Source organism: Equus caballus, chromosome 21 (genome assembly GCF_041296265.1).
Source record: "Equus caballus isolate H_3958 breed thoroughbred chromosome 21, TB-T2T, whole genome shotgun sequence".
NCBI lineage: Eukaryota > Metazoa > Chordata > Mammalia > Perissodactyla > Equidae > Equus > Equus caballus.
Window position 1 is genome coordinate 45521241 of NC_091704.1, and position 12157 is coordinate 45533397.

Here is a 12157-nt window from a genome sequence, read left to right on the forward strand (position 1 = left end):
AAGCTTTCAAGAAAGCCCTTTAAATAGCACTTAAATAACATTTTGAGACTCACTGAAATATTTTTGGCTCTAATATTTACCAAAATGAATGTCCTTAGATAGAAAATCCTGATCCTTTGAATTTGATAAGGAAATCAAAGACCAGTGTCTTTGAATTGGAATTTTAGAAAATGTTCTTGAGGTTTCCTTCAGATAACTTCCACTGCTCCCTCTAGACCACTCTGCTGCGAGCCTGACTTGTCTGTGTAGCTTCCTGTTAGCATCACCCAAATGTGTCTCTTTCTCAGGACATTGTAGCATCATCCGTTTGAAAGTCCTACTAGGCTCTTCCTCCCCTTACCAGTCTCTGGCTTCCACTCCCATCATGTCTCCCCCAGCCCCCAATAGGCCCACAGCTTACCTCTCACTTCATTTAGGCCGTTGCCCAAAGGAGAGTCCTTTCCTGACCCGTAACTAAACTAGCAGCCACCTCAGCACTCAGTCTCCCCTCCCCTGTTCTGTTTTTCTTCGCACACTGTGTCACTACTGATATTACATTGATTGACCCCAGTCCTCACTCCCTCTTAACTAGTGCACGCTAGAATGGAAGCTTTATGAAACTGTGTAGGTTTTTTTCATTGCTAAATCCCCAGTTGCTGGAATAGTGACTGGCCCATGGTGGAAACTGTGAATTTTATTAAAGGAGTGAATAGCTCCTGTATCCATCCCTTTGCCCATCTCTCATTGCAGCTTTCATTCAGGACCCTGTTACCTCTTACCTGGACTACTACTCAGCTTTCCTACCTGACTTTGACCTCTAGTATCACTGCCTTCATTTTTTTTTTTCCCATTGTGTTACACTACCAGTAATCTTTTTGACACCAAACTGGTCGTTTCAGTCCTGTAAAATTCTTCAGTGGTCCTCTTTTTTTCGTATAGAATAAAATATAAACTCATTTACATAGCATGTGAACTATTTATTTATAATAAGACTTCCACCTAGCTGTCCAATGCCATCCCTACCCAACTGCTCCTCACACTTTATATTGGACGGCCTGAAGTTTCTAAATATGCTGTGGTTTCTTGCTTCCATGCCTTTCCATATGCTGCAACATTTTTCAGGATTAACAATACTCTCGACCCCTTATGCTCCAGCTTGTTGATCTAGCAAACTGAGAGTTGGCTCAAACTCTCTTTGGGTCTTCTTTGTGAAGCATCCCGTGTTTCTCAGTCCTAGGGCGGTTTTGCACAGTGATTATGAATTTTGGAGTCAGAAAGGCCTTGTGTTCAAATCTCATTCTATCATTGTGATGTCTAAGACAATGCCTGTGACGTGCCTGGAACATCCTAGGTGCCCAGTAATTGTTAGCTCCTATTCTTAGGGGTCCTTCCTATGGTCCCATTGCATTTTGTACATATCTCCAAGGATAGCAATTGCTTTTAGTTCACTAGGCCATAAGCTCCTAGGGTAGTTACTCCAGCACGCAAAGAATCATCTGGAGACAGTGTTAAAACAGATTCCTAGGCCCACCTCTAAGGATTCTAATGTGGGTCTAGGGTGGGACCCATGAATTTACATTTCTACCAGGCTTTCAGGTGATTATGATGCTTCTGGTTCAAAGACCACACTTTGAGTAGCAGTGTCCTAATGGATATGAACCAAGCCTTTTCCCCTTGGTTACTGTCATAGTAGGTGCTCAAAAAAGTGTCTGTTGAATGGATTGTGAGGGAAAGGATAAAAGGGGGTTGGCAAAAATCTGTAAATCAACAGATGGAATAGCTTAGAATATTGATTTCTGTGATTAATTGACTTTATACAAAATATTTGAATGAAAGATTGGTTTTGGTAGAGCGTGAACTTTTAAAGAATAAATGTATGTAAATAAGGCTAGTAGCTTTTGTTAGTGACCCATACTTTTCTTTTGAAGAGTCTAAGACTAAGACCCTGTGCAGAAAATGCTACGCTTCCTCTTTTTTTTTAAGCTATCCTTTGACCAACTGTAGATTTAGAAGTAGGCAAGGGGCAGGTAAGGAGAAAATAGGAAGTTTTCAGGAGGATGGAAGAGAGGCAGGCAATTGAAGATGGTCCATTCTAGTGAAAGAGGAATACATAGTTCTTGAATGCATAGTTCAATACACATTTATTTACACTCTCTTTTGACCCTACAATGTAAGAAGTGATGAGATGCTACAAACTGGATGGTGATAAATAAAACAAGTTATGTAGAACAAGGTGACTGGTTGCGTCCAGGCCTCTCATCTCTATGTTCATGTCATCCCTCTAAGCACGTTTTAGGCTTCAGTCACAATTACATTGCACTGTATAATTTGCAAAATACTTTTACCTATATAAAATCAGGCTGCCTTCAACTGCAAGTAAGAATATCCAAAACAAGAAGGAAGTGTCTGGGCTCACATACCCAGAGGCTGGAAGGATGTTAAGTTTCAGGGTTACTGAGTCCAGTTACTCAGACCCTGTTTTCCTGCATTCTTCTGGCTCTGCCAACTTCCCATCCTCCATGTGTTTGCTTTATCCTCAGCCTGATACCAAGTTTTGGATCTCATATCCACACACAGCAACATCCAGAAGAAGATGGGGTCTCAGAAGTCTTCAGCCAACCTTGTCTTGGGTCTCCTGGGGCCGAGTTAAGTCACAAGCCAAGCCTACACCAGTCTTTGGCAGAGAAGGTAGGATCATCCTCAGATAAAGCTCCCCTGGACTCAGCTTCCTGGAAGCACATGGTTGTGTGAGGGAGGGGTGGATTCTGGAATCTAATCCAGGTTCCATCAGGATGGGGGGAGCGGAGAATGGATATTGAGTAGGCAGCCAATAAGACCCATTACATACAGTATCTCAGTTGCTCTTCAACAATCACAGGGGGAAGGAAAGTAGGCCAGGCTTCTTCATTTTACGGATGAGAACACAAGGCTCAGATGGTCCCAAACCTTTAGTTCCCATCTCCCTTAGTTTCTCAGTAATTTTTTTGTGGTGCCCCTAGGCCAAAAGAAATATATAACCATTCCATTTATGTATATCAGGTCCCAACAACTTAAGTATTTATGTCCTAACAACTTACTAGCTATTTGAAAAATATAATACACATATAAATTGAAGACATATTTTTATTTTTATTTCATTCTTAACCACAATTACTAATGGATCATATGCACCCGCTGGACACTGCACTGGACAAGGCTTTCTCATGCCTTGGAATCAAATTGGACACCACTACTCTCATTTTCTGTTCCACATTGATTTTCATACAATACTTGCTTTTTATCATGTCTGTGGAAGTCCCAGCCTCACAAAAATATGAAATCATTGAAAGGATTGTAGTGCAATCTTATGTTGAAAGTGTGAACTACTTCACCAGTGGTTCATGTGGTGTCTGACAGCTGTTGAGTTTCACTCTGTTTACTGTCTTCACATTTTTAAATATCCTGAGATACCCATGTGAGTTCACTGTGGTGTACGGGGGCACCTTGGCACACAGTTTTGGAAACACCAGTTTAAGTGATTTGCACAGGGAAATACAACTAGGAAGAGGTAGAACCAGAATTTAAACTTCAATATTCTAACCTAAAGTCTTGCTCTGTAACCAATTTTAGGGGCCTTTCTAAAGATCATGTTTCCCCTGCTTCTCAGACTTTTCATTTGAACTCAGGGTCCAACAAGGCAAATAAAACCCACTCCAAGTCTTTAAAACAGAGCAAATTTAATATAGAGAATTACACCGGTGATACAAGAGCTGAGAAGCCCAGAAGATAGTGAGGCAACCCAGATATGAGCAACAACATGAAGCCAGGACCACTCCCATGGCTGCAGGGATGATGGAAAAGATAGTATTATCAGGACCCAGAAGCCAAGGTTGCCTGGCAGAAGCTGGACTCACAGTGGAGATGCAGCCACTGCCAGAGATGTTTCAGAAAGGAGAGAGAGTGTATGTGTGTCGGGGAAAGGAATGCTCTGATTTCTTCCCTTCTCCCACCCCTAGTCTCCCCACCAGTGCCTCCCATTGGCCAAATCTACCTAGTAACCAGAAAGCAAGAGAACCTGGGAAATGTAGTCTCTTCTGATACAGAGCAGCAGAGGAGGAGCAGAGGATGGCTCAGAGCAAACAGGCAGTTGACTGGCAGTACTAATGTAGTGTATATACTTCATTCATTCAAGAATTCCTTTAGCAAATATTTATTGAGGAACTACTAGGTGCCAGGTATCATTCTAGTTGCTGGGGATACCACAATGAGTAAAACAGACCTAATCATGGCTCTGAAGGGGATCAGAGACTAGTTAACATAGGAGAAACAGAATAAACACAGACCCATCTAATTTAAAGCGTGTTAAGTGCAATGAAGGCAAATATAACAGTGCTATGAGACAGCTAGTGATTTAAAGGAAGGGTGCAACCGCCCACCATTTTAAGTCTAGTTAATTGACTCTTGAGGTGCGTGTGTAGACAGCTTGTGTTCAGGCAACTTGTTCTGGGCCGGCCCCGTGGCCCAGTGGTTAAGTTCACATGCTCTGCTTCAGTGGCCCAGGGTTTCGCCCATTTGGATCCTGGGCACGGACGTGGCACCACTCATCATGCCATGCTGAGGCGGCATCCCACATGCCACAACTAGAAGGACTCACAACTAAAAACTATACAACTACATACTGGGGGGATTTGGGGAGAAAAAGCAGAAAAAGAAAAAAAAGAAGATTGGCAAGAGTTGTTAGCTCAGGTGCCAATCTTTAAAACAAAACAAAACAAAAAACACTTGTCCTTACAGAATATTTGTATCTAGAAAAAAGTTTATAGAAAGATATCAACTCATTCATGTTTTAACTTAATACCTGCATAATAGGGTTTTATTGTTCCAAAGCTGGCTGTGTGATCATGTGGAATAGTGGGTGTGTGTAAGAGAGAGACAGAGAGACAGAGAAGGAGAGAGGGAGAGTGAGAGTGAGAACTGCACAAAGGAAGATTCCTTAGGAAAAACATTCTAAGGAACCAGAGGGCTTACAGCAGCTAATCTCTGTTGTGCTGCCCAGGCCCCACCCCCCTTCCCTCTCATCATAACTTGTGATCTTAGAGCCATGAAAGAATTTGAGCCCCTCCCCCAGCCTGATCATCTCTGTTGGCTGCTCAGCCAGGCTCTATGTCAAATCCAGCTTGAGGCACAAACCCGAGGGCCACCCGGGTGGCGGTGGGCTTGCAGGCAGGTTCCTCACCCAGTGGCCATGGGTGGCAACAGTGGGCAGCCTGGCGTTCCCACCTATAAGTCCCTAGCTGAGGATGGCCCCTTTGGCTCCGTGGAGCTGCCCAAAAGATCCACGGGCAGGCTCGTCATGCACAGCATGGCCATGTTCGGCCGGGAATTTTGCTACGCGGTGGAGGCGGCCTACGTGACCCCAGTCCTGCTCAGCGTGGGCCTGCCCAAGCGTCTGTACAGCGTGGTGTGGCTGCTCAGTCCCGTCCTGGGATTCCTGCTGCAACCTGTGGTGGGATCGGCCAGCGACCACTGCCGGGCCAGGTGGGGCCGGCGGAGACCCTACATTCTGGCCCTGAGCGTCATAATGCTCCTGGGTATGGCTCTGTACCTCAACGGGGACGCTGTCATATCAGGTCAGTGGACTGCATGAGGTGGGCAGGCGGGGAAAAGGGTCCCATCATGTAACTCCATAGAAGGAGAGTGCGAATTTCTTTATGTGACTTTGAACTTGGTTTGAACAGATTCTCTCTCCTAGGTTACAATGAACTTCAGCTTTGGAATGACTCAAATTCTGAGACTGGGGAGCCTTTACTTTTAGAAACATCAGCATGCATTGCTTTTTTATTCTGAGGATTTTAAGATAGGATGAAATTTTTATCTCTTTTATCAAATTAAATATTTTTACCTATTTATCAATTGTGGTGTTTTTTGAGCTCATTATGCTTTCTTTATTCAGTACTTTGTCAAATTAACCAGCTGCCAAATGGCTCCATAAATATTTACAATAAATTACCTGTGTGTCTAAATCAGAGTTAATTCTGTTGATAGGTTTATGTAGAGCCTTTTAATGGGTTAGGCATCAATGGGGTGTCAACCTGTCATCTCAAGGGGACATTTTTGCATTGCAAATTCTGGGCAAAAACAAACCTGATAGTGAGCACTTTTTCTAGTCATTAATCAGCCACCAATTAATTGGTAATAGGTGGTAGTAGATAAAAAGTTACATCAAAAAAGGGATTGTTAAACTTAAAAATAGCACACATTTTTAGATCATTAGCTCTCAGGCTAGCAGAATGGATGATAATGAGGCAGGATAATCAGTTATCATTTGTATATATTGAAAAGAGGGCATTAATACATAAATGTAGGCTATTTCTGGAAGAATTCACAAAAAACCTGATAAGAATAGTGGCTTCTAGGAAGGGGTACTAAAAGACTGGAAGTGAAAAATGGAGAGTAGGCTTATTTTTCACTTATTTTTATACTATAATCTTAAAACATGTGCACATATTACGCTTTATTCTTAAGTGAAACTGAAAGCAAGGGAAAACTTTTTTTTCTCCAATAGGAGATTGGGTGAATGAGTTGTGGCACATCCATAGAATGAGAATTATTTGTTAAAATTGTGAAGTCGTTCTTCCTTAATTGGAACGCAAAGAAATGAAGAGAGTTGGTTATAAATGAGCAGGGACAACATGATCCCACTATCAGTGTGCCTCAAAGCGTGGTCCTCTGACCTGCAGCACTGGCGTCACTGGGAGCTGTTAGAGATGCAAATCCCCAGGTCCCACTTCAGACCTAGTGAGGAATCACGGGAGAATCTTGGAGAATCATAGGAGACGGAGCCCAACAGTCTGTTTTAACAAATCGTGCAAGTGATGGTTAAGCATGCTAAAGTTTGCGAAGCACTGCATTGGGGCGCAAAAATCCACCCCTATCTGGATATGTGCAGGTGCGTGAAGGGATGTCTGAAGGATGACCATCACTGGGGCTGGGACTTGAAGCATTTCCCTCAGCTTTTCTGCTTCGTTGGAATGGTTTCCAATAAGCATGCATAAGTTTTTAAGTGGCTTTTTAAAAAAGAGAGAGATGATTCACATACCATAAAAATCACCATTTAAAACTCAGTGCTTTTTAGTTTATTCTCAAGGTTGGTCAACCATCACCGCTATCTAATTCCACGACATTTTCATCACACCAAAAAGAAACCCAGTGACTGTGAGTAGTCACTCCTCACTTCCTCCTCCTCGCCAGCCCTAGGTAACCGCTCAATCAACTTTCTGTCTCTCTAGATTTGCCTTTTCTGGACATTCACAGGCGTAATTTTTAAAACCTGAAAATATAATGAAGCTATTTTTATTTGGAAAAACAAAGCAAAATGAAAGCAAAGGGAGAGAGCTTGATGACAGGAAGTTTTGGTGGAAATAAAAAACGTGGGTCATTCTAAACCAGGATTGATGTGAGGTATGTTTATTTCTGTTTTAGCTTTGATTGCTGACCGAAGGAAGAAGCTGACCTGGGCCATAACCATCACCATGATAGGTGTGGTTCTCTTTGATTTTGCTGCTGACTTCATTGATGGGCCCATCAAAGCCTACTTATTTGATGTCTGCTCCCATCAGGACAAGGAGAGGGGCCTCCACCACCACGCTCTCTTCACAGGTAGGGAATATTCCGGAAAGTCTCTCCTTTAGCTCCCCAGACAGGGAGGTTCTTACACTGAAGCCATCCAGTGTCTCTGCATGTCAAAGTTTTTGAATGAATGGATCAGCTGATGGAATGCTCTCATCACGCGGGCTCAGTCTCCCAGTGCATTTCTCTAAATAAAGTCAACTTGTGACCAGGCTGAAGGGTTTTGCAAAGGAAGTTTACGTAAGAGCTTTCTGAAGAACTATTTGTGGAGACATTTGCAAGTGAAATGAAAAGAGGCATGGTGTACTTTTGGGGTGATTTTTTCTTTTTAAATCAGCAATGTGTTTTTTTTAAGACAGCAATGTAGCATCGGTATTATTTAGGAGCTTGTTAAAAATGCAGTTCCATTGGGCCGGCCCAGTGGCGCAGTGGTTAAGTGCATACGTGTTGCTTCGGTGGCCCCAGGGTTCACCAGCCTGGATCCTGGGTACAGACGTGGCACCGCTTGGCAAGCCATGCTGCGGCAGGCATCCCACATATAAAATAGAGGAAGATGGGCACGGATGTGAGCTCAGGGCCAGTCGTCCTCAGCAAAAAGAGGACGATTGGCAGCAGATGTTAGCTCAGGGCTAATCTTCCTCAAAAAAAAAAAAATGCAGTTCTGTGGGCCCCTCCTCCAGTTATTTTAATTCAGTGGGTTGAGAGTGGGGCCCAGGAATTTGTATTTTTAATAAGTACCCCGCATGATTCTGTGGCAAGAACCACATTGAAAAAGAGAAATCGAAACAAACCAAGCAAGTGAAAAAACCCACGTGCCTTAGAGCTTTCTTAGTTATATCAACAGTTGACATTTCCTGAACTTCCTGGTTTGAAAAAAGCCATGCCAGAAGGACGATGAGGGGTTCTCTTCACCTTTTGGGGCTGTTGCCAGCCTCCTTTGGTTGCCGTTGGGTGAGCCACTTAGAGCAATGCTGCTAGTGTTCAACATGCATTTATAGGGCACCAGTTAGGACTGTTCCAGGACTGTGGGGTTATATGTGGGGCTACTGAGTGATCCTGGCCCTTGAGGATTTTTATATCTAGTTGGGGGCACTCGATCAGTCCACCTTATTTGGTTGTCTTCATAGTCCAGTCAATGTACTTATTTTGCGCTTTGATTTACGATATTCTGTCTCCTCCCAAGGCCAGGTAGGTCTCATGAGAAGCAGGATCTCCAGTTTTGTGGTTAATACCTCCATAGCCAAGAGCAGCGCCTACATACGGAGGCTGCTGGGGCAGTCCCTGTTGTTTGAGCAAATATTTGGTGAATGCTGAGTAATGGTGAACATGGAAAGAATGGGGCTGCCCAGCAGAGAGAAGTTCCTCCTCGCTTTAGAAAAGGTGGAGGAGCAGGAGACCAGTCCATCTGTCACTGGCCCCTGACCACCCTGTTTACAGGTAGAAGGTCTCAGAATAGAGATTCAAACTGCATTCTCCTATCTTAGATCCCCTAATTCCTTCTGCTGTATCATAATTTGCTGCAGTTAATTACGCAAGGTCATGGGAGACTTTTTGGCTTATAAACATGATACGTTGAGAGTTTTGCTTTGGGCAATGTGGCCACTCCCACACTTAAAAGCTTATACACCCCCCCCCCCAGCTTAATTAAGTCAGTGTTAGTTTTGGCTGAATGATCTCTGATTTGCTGCCTGTGAGATTAGAAGATTGAACTCTGTATTTTGGAAACTTTTCCAAGGCTAACAGGTGATAGCATTTCTAATGCTAAACAGGGGCCCGCCCCATGGCTGAGTGGTTAAAATTCCACATGCTCTACTTTGGTGGCCTGGGTTCACAGGTTCAGATCCTGGGCGCAGACCTACTCTACTGATCAGCCATGCTGTGGAGCCATGCTCTAGGGTTTGAGAAAATACTTGGAGGTTTTCTATTGATGTTAGCATAAGATTTGGTCCCACCAAACACATATAAATTTGATATTACCTTGATTCAGGCTATATCTCGTCTGAGTTTTAGTACTTATTCCTTTACTGTTTATCCAGTCTATAATTTCTTCCTATTTCAACTGATCCAACACACAGCTTCCAAATTCATATTCTTAAAAGACATCTGTGACCAGGGCAGTCTCCTGCTCAATGACCTGCAGTGGCTCCCCATTTGCCTATTGGATGAAGAACAAATTTCTAGACAGGGTTCAAAGCTCCCCACAGTCTGTTCCCATCCTACTTTTTGTTGTTGTTTTTGTTTTTTTTGTGAAGAAGATTCACTCTGAGCTAACATCTGCTGCCAATCCTCCTCTTTTTTTTGGCTGAGGAAGACTGGCCCTGAGCTAATGTCTGTGCCCATCTTCCTCTATTTTGTATGTGGGATGCCTCCACAGCATGGCTGATGAGTAGAGTAGGTCTGCGCCCAGGATCTGAACCTGTGAACCCAGGCCACCAAAGTAGAGCACGTGGAATTTTAACCACTCAGCCATGGGGCCGGCCCCTGTTTCCATCTACTCTTCGTTTTACTTCCCATCACTCCCTGCACACTCTCTGTGCTCTGGACAATCTCCCAACATGTTCTTAGGGGCAGAGGCCAGGCCTGTTTTACTCACTGCGTCTGTCGGACCTCCTGCACTGCCTGGCACATCACAGGTGCTCAAAATAAATATTAATGGAACAAACGAAGGAGGCTGCCCTTTCCTTCGCAGCTTCTGGGTGTTTACTCACACTGGAACTCCCTTCCCGCTTTCTGCCTGTGGAAATCAAAGCAACTTGGACACTTTCACCCACTTCCAAGGGAGAAGGCTACTCTCTTCTAAATTTCAGGCAAACAATTAATTTCTACGTTGGTCAGGGACTCCATCCACAAAATAACCAAAGCACAAAAGTTTATCAAGTGGACGAACATAAAGATGTCAATGAGGCGGGGAACTCCAGCAGGAAGAGATGGTGGAGGTTGGAGCTCACCACATGCCTGCCTGAATTTCACTCCTGTTGGGGCCTGTGGGGTCTGTTCAGGCTGCTGTAACAGAAACCACAGACCAGGTGGCTCAGACAACAGAAATCATGTCCTCACAGTTCTGGAGACTGGAAGTCCAAGATCTAGGTGCCTGCAGGGTTGGTTTCTTAGCTCGCAGCTGGCCACCTTCTTGCTGTGTCCTCACATGGTCTTTCTTCTATGTGTATCCACTCCTATCGTCTCTCTCTTCTTCTTTTTTTTTTTTTTTGAGGAAGATTAGCCCTGAGCTAGCTAGTGCCAATCCTCCAAGCCTCATCTTTTTGCTGAGGAAGACTGGCCCTGAGCTAAGATCCATGCCCATTTCCTCTACTTTATCTGTGGGACGCCTACCACAGCATGGCTTTTGCCAAGCGGTGCCATGTCTGCACCCAGGATCCAAACTGATGAACCCTGGGCCGCTGAGAAGCGGAACGTGCGCACTTTGCTGTGCCACCGGGCCAGCCCCTGTCTCTCTCTTCTTATAAGGACACCAATTCTATTGGACTAGGCCCCACTCTATGCCCTCATTAACCTTAATTACCTCCTTAAAGGCCCTATCTCTAAATAAGTCACAATGGGGCTTAGGGCTTCAACATATCGGTTTAGGGAGGGACATGATTCAGTCCATAATTGGGCCCTTTCACTTTTTTTTTTTTTGAGGAAGATTAGCCCTGAGCTAACATCTGTTGCCAATCATCCTCTTTTTACTGAGGAAGACTGGCCCTGAGCTAACATCCCTGCCCATCTTCCTCTGTTCTACGTGGGACGCCTGCCACAGCATGGCTTAACAAGTAGTGCATAAGTCTGCACCCGGGATCCAAACCAGCTGACCCCGGGCCGCCAGAGTGGAGTGTGTAAACGTAACCACTGCGCCGCCGGGCTGGCCCCATTGTTCCCTTTCACTTTTACCCTGTGCCCCTTGAGCCCAGCTCCTGAAGGTTGAGACAGGTGAGATACGGTGAGAGTATATCCACTTTTCTCTGTTTTCCCTCCTCCCTCAGGTCCCTTTCCTTTTCCTTCTTAGCATATTGGAGATATTCTAGAATTTTCAAATAAACAGCAAAAACACGAAAGTTCTTTTTATGTTCATAAGAACAGCTGAAGAGAGCCAGCAAGTTGTTTCCTCTCCCAGAAAAAAAAACAACTGAAAACATCTTCCTCTAATAAAATAGAGTGAAGGCTTACTTTGTTTAAGGCTTAGATTCTGAAGTCCCCACCTAAGTGATAATCACTGAGAGTCCACGTGATTTGTAGACATCTCTCTGCTCACCCATAAAAGATGACATGCCTTGTTTTGTGTGTACAGCCTTGCATAGTGATGGATACATATAAATCTATGTGCAGGGTCATCTCCAGTGTTTACTCCTGGATATGGGCTCAATGAAGGGAATAGCAGATAGGATCACCCGTGCTATTTAAAATGTTGTTCTTGTCTTTCTTGCTCACTCTCTCCCTCTTCTCAAACTGTGAATAGTTGAATTCTGTCGAGTTAAATGTGGATGTGTGACCCCACCATAGCGTCCTTGCTCTTAATGAAGACCACATTAAAAGATGGGGTGAAAAACAACAAGCAGTGTGTTATCACTCCACC

The 12157-nt window shown here is 44.1% G+C and overlaps 1 protein-coding gene across 2 annotated transcripts in view; it reads left to right on the top strand.

Annotated features, from left to right (window-relative positions):
* Window positions 1–4005: 4005 nt before the first annotated feature.
* SLC45A2 (solute carrier family 45 member 2) overlaps window positions 4006–12157 on the top strand; it is a 30133-nt gene continuing 21981 nt past the window's right edge. For both annotated transcript variants that reach the window (XM_001498110.5, XM_014734912.3), the window contains exons 1-2: window positions 4006–5588; window positions 7441–7617. In XM_001498110.5, coding sequence (XP_001498160.2) covers window positions 5060–5588; window positions 7441–7617 — 706 coding nt within the window. In that variant the 5' untranslated portion in view covers window positions 4006–5059. The remainder of the gene's footprint in view (window positions 5589–7440; window positions 7618–12157) is intronic.